This window comes from Thyridium curvatum, assembly GCF_004353045.1.
Source record: "Thyridium curvatum strain D216 chromosome Unknown NODE_84_length_182893_cov_82.147506, whole genome shotgun sequence".
NCBI lineage: Eukaryota > Fungi > Ascomycota > Sordariomycetes > Thyridiales > Thyridiaceae > Thyridium > Thyridium curvatum.
The window spans coordinates 112,952-133,150 of record NW_022156839.1 but is presented as its reverse complement, the minus strand read 5'-3'; the positions used below and the strand labels follow the sequence as shown (position 1 = coordinate 133,150).

Here is a 20,199-nt window from a genome sequence, read left to right as displayed (position 1 = left end):
AGGCGGGGTATTGCCGATATGAGGATCCCCTTCTAGACTCCATCTATTCTGGCGATCCGAGGCCAAAAAACAAGTGCACCGATGAGGTTTGGAGGATCTGGGCACTTTATTCTCGCTGCAGCTCGAAGTCTTTTGCCGGTGAAGGTGTGTGGGCGAAAACTGTGGCGGGAGACGGGACGAAGATGAACTCAGGTCGGTGAGCCAATCCCATTACATGTTTCGCCACACACACCACCCATCAAGTCGCTCGCTGTTTTGTTTCCTTGGTGGTTTATTCCGGCCGCAACCAGAGACGGACGGTACCGGTGCCGCCTGGTCTCAAGATGAACCCCTCCATCCCTCTGACCAAGACCCGCAGGCTAGACTGGCAGAGGAGCAGCAAACAAATCCGTGTTGCCAACGAATTTCCCAACGCATATTGCAAGCAAAGCCAAAGCCTACCTACCTAGGTAGTCTTGACGAGACGTGGCATGGTTGATGTTGACGTTGACGCTGGGCCTGACTAGGTATTGTGAGGAATGTACTGGTATGAATACCTCACAAGCAACGCTAGAAAGGACAAAGGCCCAGTAGCTTGGGGAGCTAAGACAACCTAAACGGAGGGCGGACGTGGGGTTGCCTGTTTTGATCCAACTTTTGGTCAATACCCACGTCCTAATCCCATAATCCCGGCTTCCTTGTTTGCTTGACTGCTCAGGTGCCGATGCATGAGATCCATGGAGCGCTGAGCGGTGCGTTCAAGTCCCAGGAGCATCTGGCAATGCCGGGATGGTGGGCAGGTGGCACATTTTCACTGGCAGAGAGCGGTTTGTGAGCCCATCAAGCGGCCAAGTGGACGGCGGTGGGGACTTTTATCAGATGTGTGTGTGTGTGTTTATTGCTTCTGCCAACACCTACGAGAGATGTGACTGGGCCGGGTCTGGTGTGAGTGAGACACGCAGGTCGAAGGGCCGGTCTTGGTGTGTTGACAAGTTTCTTTTTTTCTTCTTCTTTCCACCTTGATGAGGATGGGCAACAAACAAGCCCTCCTCGGTAGGTGCGAGGTGCGTCGACCTGCCTAGCCATCTGGAGCATGAGCTACCGACGGTGCCTACTTCGTACCTACCTGTTTTGTTCCACCCCACAAGGCCAGGACGAGGCCATGCCATCTCATCATCAGTCTGCATTCCAGTTGGCAAAGTAATACAAAAGTCCAAGCCCGGATGCCCTCTTGAGAGTTCTCTTTCTCGACCCGCCCTGCATGGACTTACCTACGGTACCTATCTGGCTCTGCCGTTGTCATCCCCGGTTTTTTGTTTTCCATTCCCCTTTCAGTGTCCCGTCCGTCCCATGACATTTGCCTGTGCCAGACGGACCACGTCTCTCCCCCTCCTTCAACTCGAGCCAGAAAGTAATTTATCTGTGATCCGCTCCTACCTAGCTTTGTCTTCCCGGGAAAAGGCAGTTTGTCCTCCCTCTTTCCTGGAAACCTCTTCTATCGGCCATCCTCGACCCAGAAAAGCATTCTTATACTGTCACAAGAACCTGCTTCCCTCAACCTCGTACAAAGACCCAACTTGTCCTGCAAAGCTATCTGACTTGTCGGACCGGACATTCCAGCTCTGGCTTGCAAAACGAAATATACAGCGGGGACACTGCCCATTTATCCTGCCCCATCCAGCCTTCCCGGAGCACTTCGCCAGCAGCCATTGTACTCCAGCCAAACTTGGTGACGCCCGTCGAGTCCGGCCAGCCAATTGTCCTCGGCCGCACGGTTACACGACAAGTGCATCAGACCAGGATCTCCAAGGCCGTCCCTCTGAGATCCGGCCTCAACGTGTTCCTAGCGGGTTTCAAGCCCCAACCACCGCACGCGCAGCGGCAGCAGCCTTTGCAGGTAGTCCTGGGCACTGGCCCTGGCCCTGGGGTTATAAAACACCTTCCCGGTTCCGTGTAAGCCGCCAAAATCCAGCGCTATGGCACCCCAAAGATTCGCCAGTGTCAAGCTCAAGAACCGCCCGACCGTGCGAGTCGCCGCCGCTTTTCGTGACGACGCAAGCCTAGTCGCGCTCCGATATGAACAGACGGTCCAGGCCGAACCTCCAATTCATATAATCCCCATCCCACCTCGCAACCCGGCCCGCGCCAGTCGCCCTCCCTCAGGTTTCTCGCCAACCAACTCTGTTGCATCGCCAATAGTCGTGGTCCCGCCGTCTGCTCCTCCCCGAGAGCAGCATCCTGCTCTGCGCATTCGCTCAGACGTCTACACAGTTGATGAGGAAAACAAACGCGACTCTGGCCTGGCATCGACCCCGTCGACCGTGACAACCCGCGAGGAATCTCTGGAGGATTTATCCTTCGACAAAGCCAGTGGATCCGACCAGGACCGATCATCGTACACAAGCGACCGGAGCAGCTTCACCACTACCACCACATCCACTTCACAGCCACAGTCCCAGGCACTGTCGCGTGCTCAATCTCCCGAGGCCGGAGAAATCACGCTCGAGTCTGTCTGGGAGGATCCAAGACCCGCGCCGCCGCATCCCGTCGCTGCGCGGGATGCAAATGCCAATCCGGCCAAGTCGAGCTCCCGCCGTTCTGGAAAGACTAACCGCCTGAGGAAGAAGAGCATGGCCGAAAAGGGAACTGCGACGCCGGCTCCGCCAACCGTTGCGGCCAATGCGACATCAGGGAACCCACAAGTGCCGGGAGCCAGCACCCCCAGCCCCGCCAGCACCCCCGTTGACAAGGATTTCACTCCTATCAATACGAGCATCCCAACCGACAAATTGCTCGAGGATGATTTCCTCACGAAACTGTCCTTCTCTAAAAGAGGCAGTGTCATGTTCGGCGGGAAGCGCGCATTCCTCGCACCTTCACTCATGGATCGATCCTCTGAACGGGCCCCTGGCGCAACGGCGGCAACGCGCCAAAACTCTGCCGCCGCGACGGGCGATGCGACAAACGACCCCAAGGACCTCCCCAAGGCGCTGTCGATACCAAACATCCGGGTCCTGTCGGTAGAAGTAGAGAGGGAATCACAAAAGGTGAGATCGCTCTATGAATCTGGCGAGGCTCTCAATTGGGAAGACGGGGGCCAGTCCTCGTCGCTCGGCGAGCGCCTGGAGCCCACCGCCGAGCTCCCATCTCAAGGAGACGAGAAAGTCGCGTATGGTTTCCTAGTCAATCCATCTGCTCAACCAAAATCTACCATACTAATTCGTACCTTCTTCCCTCCAGTTCTCCTTCTTCTCAAGACGACAATGCAACCCTCCTACGACCGTCAAGTACGCACCGGTCTTCTTCGCCGCAACGAGATAGGTCGCCAGAGAAGGCATTCGAGCGCGCTGGTGGCATTGAGGACTGGCAAGATGTGAATGATGGCGATGTCGATCGTTATGGATTCATTAGTCCAAAGAGGCCCGTGTCGCGGGCTACGACCTCAGATACGCGCTCGGAGAGGCTGGCTCCAAGGAGGAGGAATGTCCTGGTTAAGAGACCTGACTCTGCTGTCTACTCGTCGTCGCCGCTGGCGGTTCCTCGTGGACCAAGCAGGAAGGTCTCTGCACGCTCGCTACACACACAGAATTCCGAATTCTCTACTGCGTCGAGACGGTCGGCGCGGTCCTCTCTGCGCACAGCGACTAACTTGCTGCCGCACAACAAGGACAGAAAAGTGCTGGATGAAGCCGGCGATATGCTGACGCTGACGCCCGGGCTGTCAGACATTGCGGAGGACGAGCAGGGTGATAAGATCTCTGAGGCTCTCAAGAGGAAGGAATGGGAACGATCTGAAAAGTGGCGCAAGATGGCCAAGGTTGTCAAGAAGGGCGAGGACGGCGAAGGCATGGACTTCGAGTTTGACGTCAAGAATCAAAAGTTGATTGATCGCACTTGGAAGGGCATACCCGATCGGTGGAGAGCGGCTGCTTGGTACTCATTCCTGGCGACCAGCGCGAAGCGGCAGGGCGCAAAGACAACGGATCAGGACATCATTGCGGCCTTCAAGCACTTGCAGGAGATCAGCTCGCCAGATGACGTCCAGATCGACCTCGACGTGCCGAGGACGATCAACAGGCACATCATGTTTCGGAGGAGGTACCGGGGTGGACAGCGGCTCCTCTTTCGAGTCCTCCATGCCATCTCTCTGTACTATCCCGACATCGGGTACGTGCAGGGCATGGCTTCTCTAGCTGCCACCCTCCTGTGTTATTACGATGAGGAAAGATGCTTTGTAATGCTGGTGCGTATGTGGGACTTGCGCGGACTCGAGAACCTCTACCAACCTGGCTTCGACGGCCTGATGACGGCCCTCAAAGACCTCGAGAAGCACTGGCTGGGAAACAGAGACGTGGCGCGCAAACTAGTGAGTCGCCTCTCCCCTTCTGCCTTCGTGCCTGGATCCCTCTCCCTAAACTAACTTGTCGACAGAACGAGCTTTGTATCGATCCGACGGCGTACGGAACGCGGTGGTATCTGACCTTGTTCAACCTCTCCGTCCCGTTCCCGGCGCAGTTGCGCATCTGGGACGTGTTCATGCTCCTGGGAGATGCACCTCTTCCTGACAAGGCCGACGCAAAGGCAAAAGCCAAGGCAGAAGCCAAGGCAAAAGACAAGGACAAGGACAAAGAGCAGCCTCAGGAGGCAGCCGCGCTCTTCAGCCTTGACATCCTCCATGCCGCCAGCTCTGCACTCATCCAAGCGTTGAGGGAAGTGCTGCTCGATTCTGATTTTGAGAATGCCATGAAGGCACTGACCTCGTGGGTCCCAATCAAAGACGAGGATCTGCTCATGAAGGTGATACGTACAGAGTGGAAACAGCACAAGGGGAAGAAGAAGGGTTAAGGAACACCTGACGACGCTCTTCCTTGTGGTGATACCCATTGCTGCTGTCCGCTACACGCAGCTTGTTCCACTAGCACTTGGGGGCAAGTGTTGGATATACGCCCATGACCGCCTCTTCAGGCACCACTGTCTTTCATTTGTCACATTCTCCCCTTTCGGAATTTCATTTTCACAATGGGGTTTTGTTAAAGTACTGACACAAAAAATGCTGGTCGAAGGTGGTGGTGCAGTGTGGACATGGACATGACGGACCTGTTTTATTCATGTCATGGTTGAGAAAAAAAGCGAAAGCGCTCGTTTTACTGTTATATACCCCTTTTTTCTGCAAATGTTGGGAGGAAGAAGACGCTGCTTAGCTGGCTTGGAAGGCGAAGGCGAAGGCAAATAGGTAGAAGCGCCATAGCACTGAAGGTCATTTCTGGACTCAGGAAGGCTCTGGTCCGTGAACTTGGGGAGGAATTGAATTCAAGATTGTTTCATACCCTCTAATTTGATCGAAAATCACGCTTCTGTGTCTCTACCTTTGTCACGCATGTCTTGGTGTCGTTGGATCATCTCAAAAAAAAAAAAAAAAGGAACGCCACAGTGACTTTGGTCGCACGACCTTTTTTTTCTCACCACCCCTCCTTTTGCAAAGTGGACTTTTTTCTCCCAATCTGGTCGTACTGTGGCTGGTGATGCACTAGGACCGGCCGGGCCGGGGGGCGGTGATGCGGCGGTTCTCTGCGGCCCGTGCGCTTTCCTAATCTGGACTCCACCTCCGGGGCCACGGCGCCGGTCCGGATCCGGGGCCCCTCGGACAAGGGGCTTCCGACCACCACCGACATTCTGTAGTTTCCACTTCCAACAGCCTTCCCCCGGGCTCTGGTGTATCGTGTGTGGTTCCAGAGTCATATGATGCTGCCCCTTCCACGGGAGCGAAGCACATAGCCAAGAAAAATTACAGTCCTTCCCTGGAAGCCATTTGCTTGTTGCGTGAGGGGGGTGAAATTGCGTGTGTGTGCGTGTGTGTCCTTTTTGGCAATGGAAATATGACAAGGCATAACTAGCTGTAGTGAGCCTCTCCCAGCGCTCTGCTGATGCTCGAGCTCCCGGATGTGTGTCACTGCCAAGTAGGCTGCGACAAATACGTTGATTTCTACCGTAGAATCAGCAGTAGTAAATCCACCAACAAAAGACCTGCCCTGTACTTGAATGTCTCAAAGCCACAGGAAATTTTTGGAATACACTACATCAGCAACCATCTTCACGTATAGATTTCCAGTAGCTCCGAGCCTCACGGCCGAGTCAGGTGAGTACTGAGCCCTGCATTGAAGCTGCACCGTGGGCACCACCCTCTCGACGAGCCCGCTTCATGCACGCTTGGCGTCCATGTACACTTGGTACCGTCGCTTCTTTCGGCCCTACATGAACCAGCACAGCGTAGTCTGACGTACAGGGTGTAGACGTATCCGTAGCTGGGCCGAATCAAAGCTGCCCGAGCGCGACTGCACCCAAGCGAGCCTGCATAATCTTACCAAGGGTGCCGACTTCCATCCCGTCGCTATAGGGTCTCGACCTAGATATAGTTCGTCGCAGCATAAGCACCAGGCATAGTTTTTGATTGGCGCCCATCTAGGTAGCATTGCGTTCAAACCCCTACGACAAGGCTGCCGCTCGCGGATGATCAGGGAGAAACGCAATCCTCGGCGGGACGAGCCGCCTGAACAGAATCTGCCGAGCCACGCCGGGTCATGGCACGGATGATGGCTTCTCATCAGGGGAGGGTTTGGCCGCACGGACTGGATGAGTCTGCATTGGGCAGGCGCACCTCGAATACCGTGCCGTCTCTTGCTCCATGATCGTCCTATGCCCAACCGCTCCATCTCACTAATCGCTTGTTAATACCCCCGAGATTGCGCAACAGAGTGGACCGCTTCGAGGCCCGGCAATGTGCGACAGAAACTCGGCACAGATTGCTTGGGAGTGCATTTGCAACCCCATTCTTGCGCCCGGGGACTGCTTCCGGCCCCAGGTCGCCGACCTGACCTCGTCATTGCGCCAGAGCACCCTTGGCTGCCGGCGGCAAGAGCCGCGCCATGGCTGAAATTGGCTCTGGCATAATGCATCGGACCGTGGGAAACCTCTTCCCATCTACCGACCATCGATCCCGAGCTTCCCAATGACAAGTGCTGGTTTAGGTAATCGGACTTGGCATCTCTGGCACGTCAGACGGAGGCTCCAAAGCGGCAAAGTCCCGACATCACGTTCTCTGAAGCATTTCATATAGACTGATAGATGTTCCGCTACTGCGTCAATGATAGTCAGCGATTGATCAGCGGTCAACAAGGATGCGGCATCGATGGCGCAATGAATTGACAAACCGCGATCGCGAACCACCGCGGCTGCAGCGGTTGGGATCAGGCTCCTTCTCTCGGCTGCAGGTTTCACATAGATCAACGGCGTCATTCTTTGATGCGCGTCAAGGCAGCCACGGCTTACAGTCTCTCGTTCTGTCTGGAAACTGGAGTTTGGCCATCGGGTCGTCGGCCCATCAACAGCCATTGGAAGGACTTGGTCGAGGCCGGTCAGTGTAATTACCGCAAGCGCACAGACGCAATGGGCGACTATTTTGAGAGAAGAGTAACCGCAGAAGGGGCCAGACGGGTTCATTGGAACGGTCCAAGCGCACGCATAAGACGCACAGGCGGCCTGGATAAGGCAACAGATCTCCCTCTCCAGAGATTCGCTCTCCCATCCTCAATCCAACGGTAGTTTTTGCGGCAATGATACTCCGCCTTCGCCAGGCAGCCAGTCGCGAGCTCGCGCGGGCCGTCGTCAAGGGGGGGCAGAAAGGAAGGGAGATGTAAGGCCATGCGCGCGGTTGGGCACAAGGCAATATGTCCTGCGGCTATTTATATCATCAGTCAGATTTCCTGCTTTGACTTATAAACGCGCCCGGGAAATTCCCCAAAATAGCAATCTGTAAGATTAAATCCTCTGCCATGTTCCGAAAACAGCATGAATGGAGCAACAAGGTCGGAAGGATTCGTCTGGGCTCATCAGCCGCACAATTCGCTCTGGTAACTGTGGTTGCAATCAGTCGAATTGAATTAGTGTTGACGACAGAGAGAAGAGATTGACGTCTTCCCAGGATAGAAACGTCCCCGTATTGTTGTTGTACCAGTAGGGTTCCCCTTGTCCAGGGCGAAGCGGTAGTTGCCGTGCTTAGATGACTAGATTGATTCTCTAGCCATGGGGGCCACAGTGCCTGAAGCTCGATGCTTTGATCTGCCGCATCATTCCTCGACGTGGGCACCCCAGACCGCCGCTATTCTTGGTGGCCGAGAAGAGCGGAGAGGAGCACCTGGAGCCACCTTTTGGCCCTCGTTCGGATTCGTACGCTATTCGGAGAAGTCCGTGTCTTCCACGCATCACGCAAACAGTTGTCCTGCGGAGTGAGGGGATTGCAGGGACATACCGCTGTGTGTGGTCTCCATATCGTAGTTCACTGATCATCGAAGGTGGCCGGGATCAGCCTGCATACCGCCCCTGGCAGTTCGTATACAGGAGACGCACCACAGTCAGGTCGCTCCATATGCTGCGGCGTCGGCGCATTGCAGGCTCAGGGACGGGACGAAAACAATGAGTTGTACATACCGTCCGGGCATGTCGGTTGCCGTCGAATCTGCTGCCTGCGAGTCTCCTCCCTCGGGCGCTCTTGCAGTCCTGGTGGTGGTGCTTCGAGTGCACGCACCAGGCAGGTCCCGATTTCTTGAGCCAGGGCAGGCGCGATCGCCAAAGATGCGCACTCTGTTGGTGAAACAGCCGACCGATCCCGAATCCGAGTGCACTTGATGTTTCCAAAACGTTTTGTTCGTATTCCAAGTGCGTCCCAGTCTAGCAACTGGGAAAGGGTATATTGGTACATGTAGAGCGAGACAATAACCAACCTGCAAAAAAAAACCAAATAAATCCAACCCCGTTGTTCGCTCTGTTTCCGTCTGCCATGCAAGTGCAAATCTCAGTAAAGCCAAGTAAACCGCCCAATAACTCAATAACTCCTCCATGATGAATGAAGCCTTCTTTGCCCTGCCTTCCGCGAACGGGACCAAGCCCCTGTCCTTGCTCTTGAAACAGCTCTGCGGAGTTTGCTCTTCTCTCTTATGGTTTTTCTGTTCCCGCCCAGCCTTTTCCCTTGGTCGTGATCGTCTAAAAATACATACGCGTACAAAGTGTTAAGTACAGTGAATACATGTTGTGTGTGTGTGTGTGGAGGGGCGCTTTCGAGGTTGCGAAGACGGTCGTTTCGATCCCGTGAAACTCGACTTGACCATTGTGATGAATGGAATTCCACCAGCGATGTTGACACTTGGCCACCAAGTGGGATTCGGCATGACCAGGCGGGCTGGTGATCACCCAAATTTCCTCCCCTAGAAAGCGGAAATTTCGAGACGTGACATTAAAGTTCACCGATCGTCTCGTTCGCGCGTCGATCCCCCGGCTCCACCCTGCGCCTTGTCTTCCAACATCCGCCCGGGGGAGTTCCCCGGCTCGCTCTCGCTCCGTCGCGGCCGCACGTCCGTTGAGCTGGACGCGCGCGGGATCAGATGCGGAGAGGGCTGCTCAGACAAGAGCGACGAGACCGAGTGTGCTCCGGCACGCGGCTGGTGTGTCTGCTGTCGCGAGGGAGGCTCCTCGCTCCCTCTCGCCACCGTGCTGGGCCCGGCGAATTGAATCGGGGACATGGCTCGATGTGAGGACGTCCAGATTTCTGACCTGGGGCGAGCACCGCCCAGCCGGTACGACGAGACATCGCTCCGTTGACGCGCGTGTCCGCGTCTCCTACCCGGAGGAGGGTTCGCGAGGGTAGTGCTCGAGCCAGGGTGTCCGAAGGGGGGCGACCTGGGCCGTTGCTGGTTGCTAGGCGGAGGTGCTGGTTGCTGCGGCCCCGTGGCCTTTCGCTTCCGAGGGGATTCACTTACTGTTTTGCAAACCTCGTTAGCCCGCCGGTCTCAGGAGCGGGTCTTGGTCTTAGACGCACCTGAAGGCGTAACAGACTGGCTGCCGCTGCCGCCTCCTTGGCTGCTTGGAGGTTGCCAATGATGGAAGTAGATGGACGGAGACGGCTGTGCTTCCTGCGGCTGGGCCGAGGGAGCGGACGGGTGCGCTTGGGATGGCGGACCAGAAGGCCCCTGGGCCACGTTGGTGTTGAGATTTGGCAGGCCTGCTCCCAGGGGTCGTGGCGGGCCGCTGTAGCCGCGAGATCGAGTTGGCGAGCCTGGGTAGGCCGCCGAAGACACGAAGCCGCTGTGAGTCGCGTGAGCAGAGCCGGGCGTCCCCGGCATCGGTGCCGTGCCAGAATACTGGCCATAACTGTGGCTCTGCTGGTCCCGTCTATGCTCCGGGGACGCGGGACCGGCTGGCGGGAGGAGCTGGGGCTGGCCCGCTTGCGACATCTGTGATTGCATAACGTGGTGTGCCATTTCGAGTGCCGCCTGGGTGAGCGTGCTGCCTCCCATCCCAGCAAAGACAACTGGCACCATGGAGGGGGGGATGCCGCCCGACAACGAGGTTCGCAGGATTTCGTGCTCCATCTTCCGCTGCTCGAGCCGTAGACTCTCCTGTCTGGTCCTCTCCTCTTCCTGCTTTCGCTTCTCCTCCTCGGCTTTGGCTGCTAGCCATGCCCTCATCGAGTCCTCACCGCTGCCTTGGTGCCATTGCGGCGGAGGGGGCAGATGAGTGCCGTGCTGGTTCGGGGGGATGGACTGCTGGAGAGGAGGCTGTGAGAGTGGTGGGGGTCCAGGGGGCTGAGGATGGCCTCCTGGCGCTTGGGAAGGGTGCTGAGCCAGCGTCATGGCTGCCGGCGGGGGCAGCGGCCTGTGGGAAGAGGACATCTGCTGGACTGCTGAGGGAGTGCTTGTGCGAGGAGGCGTGGGATTGGTTCTGTGCCCAGTTTCTTGGTAGACCACCGGAGGCGAGAGCCGGTACGTGCTGGATGGCGGTGTCGGCAGGTCATGAACCGACCTGTAGCCGTAATGCGCAGGCTGCTTGATGGTGAGCATTGCTTTCGAGACTTGGATGGCAAGTAGACGCAGGCGAAGAGATGACGAGGACGAGGCACAAAGCAGAACAACAAGAGGAGGAGGAAGAGGAGGGAGGGACAAGAGGGAGAGGTGTAGGCCCAAGGTATAGGTGAGGTGTGAGGAGACGAGAGGAGACGAGTGACTGTGTTCCTCCAAAGGAACCCAAGGTGGATGGGAGGATATTCAGCGGCAGCGGGTGAAAAGTGTAAGTAGAGGGAGTGCGGTGGAGGGGAGGTGGTGTTAACCTTTTGAGGAATAAGCTGGATGTGACGGCCAGCTTGGTATTGAGAGCAGATGTGAGAGGCGGGGCGGTTGATGATAAAGCTTCGAGGCCAACCAGCCGAACCTCATCTGGTCGATCACCTGTGCCGCATAAGGCTAAGCAGCTTCCAAAGTAGGTAATTATCAGACCCGTTGAGTACAGTATACAAAGCCCAGCTGCAAGGTACTAGTCCAGGGCAAGGAGGGCCTAGCTGTGGTGAGGGCTGAGGTACCTTGGTAAGCCCCTCTGGGGGGAGGAGGACTTCGGGAGAGGAAAGAGGTAGGACTCGACAACGCTGAGGTGGGAGCAATGTTACCGCACTGGGCTCCTTTTTCCCTCTCCAACCCCAGACCTGGCTGTCCCGTTTCTCGTCTGCGGTGCTTGGAATGTGACCGGAAGGCAGGGGAGACGAGGAAGCCAGGAACAGGGACGGAGCGTGAAGAAGTAATTTGAAGGAACGGAGACGGTGAATTCAGATTGTTGGGTTTTTTTGCTGGTGGTGGGTTTATTGGCAAGCAACAGTAACAACAACAACGGTGGGGTGGCAGGCAGAGGACGAGGCAGGTGGAGCTGTGGGCGTGCCTTGGTTATCTCCTTTGAGAACAGCGTGTATCAGAAAGAGATTGATGCATGGGGGTCGAGAGAGGGTAGTTGGGCAGAGGGTCCGGAGGGGTCTAGAGAGCGTATGAAAGGAATGAAGACACCAGCCGGTGGACGGGTCCGAAATAGGCCAGGTAGAGACAGGACGGAGAGACGGAGAGAGTGACAGAGAAAGAGAAGGGGAGGGAGAGACTGATGGAGAAGACAGAAGACAAGTGGGTGTGTGTGTGTGTATGGAGCTGTCTGTCTCTCTGTTCCCAGAAAGGCCCAATGCAGACGAGGTGCTAGGTAAAGTAGGTTGTAGGTAGGCGAGGTAGCGTGGCTAGGAGGAGTATGTAGGTAGGAGGAGGGTGGAAGAAGAGCAGTGGGTAATATGATGGAGACCCTGGTGTGTGTGTGTGTGTGTGTGTGTGTGTGTGTGCGTCGTTCTAGGAATCTGGTCTGTCGGTGCTGTCTGTGTGGTGAGTGGTCTCTCCTCTCATGTGGTTTTTTTTACGGAGTGAGTGTATGTGGTGTGGTATTTCCTGCTGGCTGGCCCTTGACTGTCTGTGGGCCAACGCATGTACATACATAGACACACATATATACATATATACATATATACATACATGCATATATACATGATACTAACATGCGGGCATAGATACACACACAGATGTCGGTCCGCGTAAAACTGGCTACCAAGTCCCTAGGCAGACGCTGGCAAGTCCAAGCCAGGCTGCTGTTCCCAAAATGGGGTCAGGATGGGGCTGTTTTTAGCATCGAGACCCTTGTTGGGCGTCTCTGTGCGTGTGCGTGTGTGTGTATGGTTTTTTTCCTGATTGTCAAAGCTCTAGTGGTCGAGGGACCCCTCGGATCAGCAGGAGACAAGAGAGAGAGAGAAGTGGTAGGGAGGGTGGTGTGGAGTGGAGTGGATCGAAGCCACAGGGCAGGCAGGCCAGACGAGAGGCCAGGGTGGTGGTGGAGGAGGAGGTTCTGGGACTGTATGTAGGGACATAACTTAGGTACGGTATTGTGTCGTCTGTCCGCCATTGCAAGTGAGTGAGCGAATCCCCAGGTCAGCCACCGCAAGATGAAAGGACCAGACGGACGAATCGACTACTGTGGGGGGGGGGGGGGTGTGTAAGTAGGGGACTGGGCGGGCTAGGGGGGGTAAGGAGAGAGGAGAGACCAGGACCAGGACCAGGGCAGAGACGAGAGCACTGACTGTACATGCAGACGCCAGATGGATTACTCGGTACGTACTTGTATGGCATGTATATACATGCCTACCTGGGTATACCTTATACAGACATACATGCGAGAGCTTGCACACCCCCCTCCCCCCCATGCGAGCAAGTCGCCCACAGAAGACGATGACGCGAGGAAGCAGAAGCGGAAGAAGAAGGGGACGACTAACTAGATGCCCTCATACCCTTCACCAGTGTCCTAGCTCGTACATACAGGGTTCTAGTATGGGTGGGCTCGGTGGCTACTGCGGCTGTTAAACGCCGCCAGACCAGAAACCAGCGGCCTAGGCCACAGCTAGTCGGCGGCACCGGTTGTGATGGAGATCTTGACGGCATAACTGTTGAATGCGACGGCAGAGGCGAGTATTGTTTCGCTAGCTCCAAAGGACGCATTTTAGACGAATGGGGCGCCCGGCGAGGGAAAAGAGAGACACGAATGCCACAGACCGCCTGAACTGTGGCTCCTCCATTGTTGCGAATCGGGCCAATCCACCGCGTCCGGGACGAAGCTATCGAGTTTTAAGGTTTTTGCTCCCAAGGCCCTAGCAAAGGGCAGCTTAGCTGAAACCGAGCCTTGTCGTTGGCTTTAAGGCGGGCACTAGGAAGGGATCGTCAAGAGGAAGTGGACGAGAAACGATCTAGCGAGCGCGCTCTACCAGAGAGTTATGTGGACTGCAAGGTACAGGTAGGCAGAGCTGGCAGAACTTGGTTCGCGGGTGCTTCCATGCTGGAACCAGGCTGGCCGCGAGAATGGTTCGCTCCACGGATCAGCAAGCATCTGATGGATGGCAAAGGCCAAATGAAGCCTGGGAATGGGGACATGAAGGGCCTTGTGGGCTGGATGGGGGGTTGTATCTGACTGGATACTCAGTTCGTTTGATGGATGGAGATGTGGGTAAGGTACAAGTAGTGCTGTCGACTCCCTGGCTGCTTAGTGTGTACATTATGCACTGTACCAACAAGGGCATAAACTTGGTCAGGACGACAGGATGGCAGGACGACATCAAACCGATCTTCTCGGTTGGCCGTGGTTCATGCGGGGCAAATCAGGTTTAGGTTCAGGTTCAGATTGGCATCGCCGTTAACCTCAAACGGGCAAAAGAGCGTTGCGTCCTCCGGCCAGAACAGGCCTGGCGGCTATTTTGTCGCTTTCACTCACCACAGCAGCAGTTCGAACTTCAGAGGATAGGTATGCAAGTGCGAAGAACGTACGTAGGAACCAGCTAGACAGATGACAGATGACATATGAACGTGTTCCCCGGAGCAGAGGCTTGCTCTTGGTTCATGGACCGGCCATCCCAGCGAGTCTCCAAAGTTCACTCTCGCCAACGCAAGTCGCGTCTCACTCAAAGGGCCACCAAGCGCGCACGCGCTCCAGCCGATGTGTGCGTTGTAATCATCTGTTATTTGATCTCGCTAGAACGGGTAAACAACCACCGGGGCAGGGGGGGAGGCGCGTGTCCGCTTTATCGAGACAGGTTCGATTCTTTGTTGCCTGCCTCTCGGGACGTACCACTAGTTTTGTAGGCACGGAGGGACGCAGATGGAGCACCAGTGGACGCAGCCTCGAAATGGGCATCTGGCCAGAGCTGACCACAAGCGTACTTCCTCTTCTGCACCGCTCTGCTCCCCAGCCCTGTCGCTTCTACAAGTACAAGTAAGTACCTGACCCAATGTGGAGCTCAATGATCAAGCCAGGCAGGCAGGCTTGCCAGGGCATCCGCCGGTGCCTCGGTCTTGGATCGATGAAATCGGTCATAATTCAGCCTACGTTATGAAACCAGTCTGTCACTTTTGCATCCTACGCCACCCCGAAAAAGCAAAGAAAGGCAGACAAGAGCAAAAAAACGAAGAATATGACCCAGGCGACATGGGCATGACTTTGAAGGAGCGGTTCAAAAAGGTCGAATGCGGCATAGCTTGGCTCCGACACCTCGATCCAACGGTGCCCCCATGCTCGATTGTCTTGTTTCATAATCCGGGCCCATTCTCTTTCTGGCCCTGGGTCCCGGCCCCGGCACATCGCTCATCTTTTAGCTGCATGCATGGTGTGTGTGTGTACATACCTACACAAGGTAGGTTGTGTCTGCGAAGCTGCCAGTCTGTGTGTGGCTTGAGACAAGACATACTCGGTGTTTTGCACTCCTGCACGGAAGACACTTTTGACAGGTAGGGAGGCACACATTCTCCGAAGGACTCTTCCTAGCTACAAAGACTTGCAAGCCCTCTGCACAGTACAGCCGAGATAATGACGTACCAGGCTTCGCGCCGTTTTGTTTTGCAGCGTTTAGTCACAACCACACGCAAAGCATATAGCACCAAGTCACTCGCGTGGCCCAATTCGGAAATCGAGACTCGCGCTCTCGCTTAGAATTAAAAGTAAAGTAACTACGGACCTGTTTTGTGATGGTCAAGATTCCCAAGGTTCAACGAGGTTTAATCAATCAGGAGGATCCCTGTCGCCCCCGGTCCGGGATCGTCTCCTCCTCTTCCGCTCCCGGTAATCTTTGTACATTACATCAGGGCCCGGGCGGGGGGTGGTCATCGTGAATAGACCCCCCTCCACTCGGGTCTTCACTGCTCGCTGACTGGCATCAGCAGGAGCAGCATCATGCGTGGAGGTGCAAGCAAGCACAGGGCGACAAGGGCCAGGGAAATTGTCCAAAATTACAGGCATGAGACATGCAGCTCAACAAGGCTCATCCCGGCAGCCACCACCGTAGTTGCAGAGGTGCCCTGGGTTTCATCACAGCGCCCTGCCTGCAGCCGTCCTGAATCCCTACGCACACGTTTACGATGCTCCGTCGACCATGAAGGCCCTGGTTTATTGCCGTCATGACACAGGTACTGGTGCCAGGGCATGTCGTTGGCTGTTGGTCATCGTCTCGCTGGCCGGTTGACATGGATGGCATGGATTACGTACATCCGTATGGTCAAACGAATCTTGAACATGCACAGTCGCCAAGTATCATTCCAGCAAGAAGTTGACTCCCCTGAGCTGAGCTGCTTGGAAACACCGTTGATAATTTCTCTCCTCTGAATACACGGGCTGCTGCAGTTTCGGCGGCACATTACATACCACTGCGTGCGACGTCAGTGAGCAAGCGGAGCTTCAAAGAGAGAGGACGCCAAGCTCGAGTGAGCCGTGGACCCTTCGTCCTGCTTGAACTCTCCTTCGATGGTGAAAACTCATGACGCCGGGACGCGGCGTGGTAGATGACCTAGCTTTGCAGGCTTTGTGTATCCGGAAACAGTATGACCTACCCACGTCTGGTCCCACCACGCGTGCCATATCTCGAAGCCAGCTTTCCCTGCATTCAGGAGTTCCGACACGCACTCGGGCCATGCCGTGTTACTGTGCAAGCAGATGAGTAGAAGCTCCTCGCACCACAAGGGAGGGCGGAGTATGACGAGCCTTTGGGCCGTCACTGTCACTCAGTCCTTCCTTGCATATCCATTCACGACCGAAGTGCAGTGTTACACCCGTCTGAGGGGTCGGGCCTTGCTTCAGTCCCAATGGAGGTACAGGCTCTTCGTGTTCGAGGTTCTGGAAAAGTCGAGCGGGCCTCGCCAGCACGGTTTCTTGTTCCACTATGAGAGTCGTGTGCGACCTACCTTACCTACCTACCTACCTACCTACATAGTACGTATTGTACCCACCACAGCAGACTCGGAGAGGCCATGGATGGAAGCAGCATCGCCAAAGACACCTCGAGAGAAGACCGGACTGCAGGGAGCATTCCACTGTGCCCTGCTGGGAATCGGCGTGATGCGACTGGCTCAGCTTTGGTCCCAGAGACCAGCTCTCCGGTCTCCCAGCATGCCAGCTAGCCAGACCCCGAAACGCCGTTGCCGTGCCCTCGCACTCCCCCGATCTTGAGACAATGCTAGCTTTGTCTCTCCTGTCACCAGAGCCTCAATGGTTTAGCAAGTACCAACCAACACACCGCCACTTGCATGCGGTCCTCGTCGATGGCTCTGACCCTTGCATGAGCGGGAGCAGGCTGCGACCTCGGCTGGCCACTTTTGAGCCCAGCAGACAGCCGTCTTGTCCCCGGAACACGGCATTGCTTTTCTTTCTGAGATGCCCCCATAGACCCAGTGGAATGTGCTCGGTTCCAGGGCTGCGGTGCCAATGCATCTGCAAGTGTAGGTAATCTGCCCAGGGCGGATAATCATCAGAAAGGATCACATAATCTACGAGCCGACAAGACACCATGAAATTGAAAAGACTAGATCTAGGTTTGCGCTACTGAATATTTTTTGGTCTGGACGTTGTACTGGCAAGTGCCGTGGGTACTCTCAAGTACTCTCAAGATCAAATGGATGTGTTGACATTCCGCAGGGACGGGAGACTGGACTGGCGTCATGAGAAATGTCCGGATTAAACCCTTGGGAAGGAGCGATCTCGCCGGAGAGAACCCCGGCAATAGTGCGGCGGTAGGACCCTTGAGGCAGGCTTGATCGGCTGCCGCTCCAGATGGTGCCTTCCATCGCAAAGACCCTACCTGCCTGCATGCACCTCTTGGCGGGTACTTTTTAGCTGGGACAGACACATCCCTCTGATATTGGGTGCCTTTCCTGCAACACAGCATCCTAAGCTCGAAACAGGTAAACGAGTGCGTCATCAGTCCAGGCCTCGGTCTCCTTTGGTTGCCAACAGCCGTTATTGTCTCAAGCGCAAGAGAAGCCGAGACTGCTCAGCAAATTCAACGTCCGGTTCACTCGAGAACAAAAAGACGAGACAGCAGACGCCCTTCCAACTCGCAATCCACCCGCTTACGAGAAGGACGAAAGGGATATCAAACCCCATCGGAGCTTGCCTGCCTGCTTACTACATGTAAGGTAACCCACGGCAGGGACGTTAGAACGCCAATGCCCGCTGACTGACGCTGAGTAACGTGTCCCTAGCTCCTAGATTACCACTGCTCCGAGAAAGCTGATATGGCATGTAAACAAGTTTGGACAAGACATGGGGAAGCTGTCATAGCTGCCCCATAGGCCGCGATTCGAGCCTCCCGCTCAGAAACCTTTCCTGCCTCGCTTCGTTGACGGGCTTCATTGGAGTGTCGTTGCTTTTGTGGCTTGACGCTATCGTAGGCTTGACCCACGGCGGCGATCGGGGCCTCCGCTGCGTCGGGTTTGTGGCAAGAAAGTACTTGATCACTGACGGGGAGAAGAAGATGTCCGCCGGCCGTCATCCGTACCCGGGGCAGAGATGCAGATCCCAGTCGTGACCCACGCTCAGGACATGTGGTTGACGTGCCCGCCGAGATTTGCGTGACCAGGGGTGGGAGGGGACATGCTGTACGGAAGACAGATCTCTCTCGATTACGGGTCAAAACTAACGATGCTGGCAGGCATTCTTTCTCCACGTTTTTCGTGATCAGGGACCATCTTGGGCTTAGCTTACGACTTGTCGCTTCCCTGGAGTCTCGTTACCTATTGACTCGGTCAAGCCGAGTCGTGGCTTGCAATAAAGCCACACATTGCTTCTTGGCTTTTCTCCCGGCATGCCCCTTGTCAAGACGAGACTGGGTTGAGTGGAACACTGGCAAGACCTTTTGTCTTTAGTGTTGGTCGTTCATTTTCTCGCCTTTTCCCCTCTCTCTGTCTTCTCATCGCGACTTATCTGGTGGCTGGGGGAGGGTTCTTGGATCGAAAAAGGTACCAGGAGGACGTTCGTTGGTCCTAGGTGAGAGCTCCCAAGTTCATATCTCAGACCCACTGACAAACGACCCGCCCTCTAGTTAGCCTCTGGCATGTATGTGGAGAACTGGACACTAAAGAGATGCGCAGCGCCCCAGTCTTTCTGGGTCTCCACCCCGGCGGCTTCGAAACACGCTCTGGACCACGGCTACCAGAAGGGAAATCTGGTTTGGCAGGGGGACAGGGTGACAGGGGAGGGGGAAAGAGGGACCCTAACGAGTACTTACGTAGGTACTCCGTACGCCCTCCTGCATGCACCGACCCTTTCCTTTCAAGCCACAGGGAGAGGACCCTCCCTGAGCTGATCCGTTGCTTTGCTTCAGCTGCCTTCAACCCCGGCCATCCCTGCAACTGCCCCTCCACACTCTGTCAACCCTCGCGATCCGTAACGCGGCCCTCTGCCCTCCCATAGTAACTCTTCAGATGCACTAACTCGCCCTCGAGTGGAAACAGAGTCTCAACGGCCACCGCGACGAGGGCGTTGAAGAGGCCTGACAGAACCCGGGGCTCTGTCTGTGGCTCTCACACCACCAACCTCTGAGGAGGCTCATCTGCCACTGTAACCGAGTTATGCACGATCCATCCAACAAGAACGAACTCCAGTACTGGGATAGAAATCAACGTCTGATCTCCACCCTCAACAGAAGAAAATATTGAGAGGAAAAAACCCACAAGTCAATAATCCGTCGATTGTCTCTTGATCTTTCAGAATATCTGGCATCTCAAGGTGCTTATTATCGCTTTCACTTTGGTCTTGAAAGTAGGGGTATTTATGTCAGGTCTGACAAGTGTCGTGGAGAATCAACCGGCTTTTTGGGGGGAGTTCCCTCTTTTTTTTGTCTTAGGTAGATGGTGAGACCTACGGCACCCTTTGCAGTACCCAGGAATGGGAAAGTTGAGACGACCGTTTTTGGCATCGTCATTCCGCGCCCCATCCATCCATCTTCCCAGGTAGCATGGATCCATCCTGGTTCCCACCTGCACTGCACTGGTCCATGCTTTCAAGAGCCCAACTCTTTTGCATCACCATGAGCTGATTCTAGTTCTTAGTGGCCCCCATCCGTCCATCCCCTGGGGCCAGCCACTTCGGCACCGAACTGACACCGTCAACGTCCGTCACAAGACAGAATAGGGAAAAACGCTCACCCATCCAGCTCGCGCCCCCCTAAATAGGCCGAAGAGCGGAGAAAACAAACCACAGCTGAGATGAGAGGGGCCTTGATGCGGAGCCCTGGCCTGCAGCCCCAGAAGGAAAGACGGAAAATGCGCGGCATATTATTCGTTGCGCCTCTGAATCTCGATTGCTTCAATAACGAGGCGACAGCTCAAAAGTGCTTTACTCGAAACGAGTCACTCAAGATTGGGCAAATTACACCTATCTTAGCATGCACTGACTGACCCCTGACAATCAATCATGACCTTGTCACACAAGTAAACACAGATACGTACTCAATGGACGTTGGCACAAGAGCTAGGTATCCTTTTGGGAGATATCAATTTTCGTTTGTGT

General features: G+C 55.5%; 2 protein-coding genes across 2 annotated transcripts; one reads left to right on the top strand and one right to left on the bottom strand.

Annotated features, from left to right (window-relative positions):
* Window positions 1–1,955: 1,955 nt before the first annotated feature.
* Window positions 1,956–4,824, top strand: E0L32_010454 (uncharacterized protein; the record flags this gene model as incomplete). Its single annotated transcript, XM_031133074.1, has 3 exons — window positions 1,956–3,148; window positions 3,220–4,345; window positions 4,411–4,824. 3 exons carry the CDS (start codon window positions 1,956–1,958, stop codon window positions 4,822–4,824), a joined length of 2,733 nt encoding a protein of 910 aa, XP_030989590.1.
* A 4,994-nt stretch (window positions 4,825–9,818) lies between these two features.
* Window positions 9,819–10,868, bottom strand: E0L32_010453 (uncharacterized protein; the record flags this gene model as incomplete). The annotated part of the gene is made up of 1 exon (XM_031133072.1): window positions 9,819–10,868. The coding sequence occupies one exon, from the start codon at window positions 10,866–10,868 to the stop codon at window positions 9,819–9,821; it is 1,050 nt and encodes a 349-aa protein (XP_030989589.1).
* Between the last annotated feature and the right edge of the window lie 9,331 nt (window positions 10,869–20,199).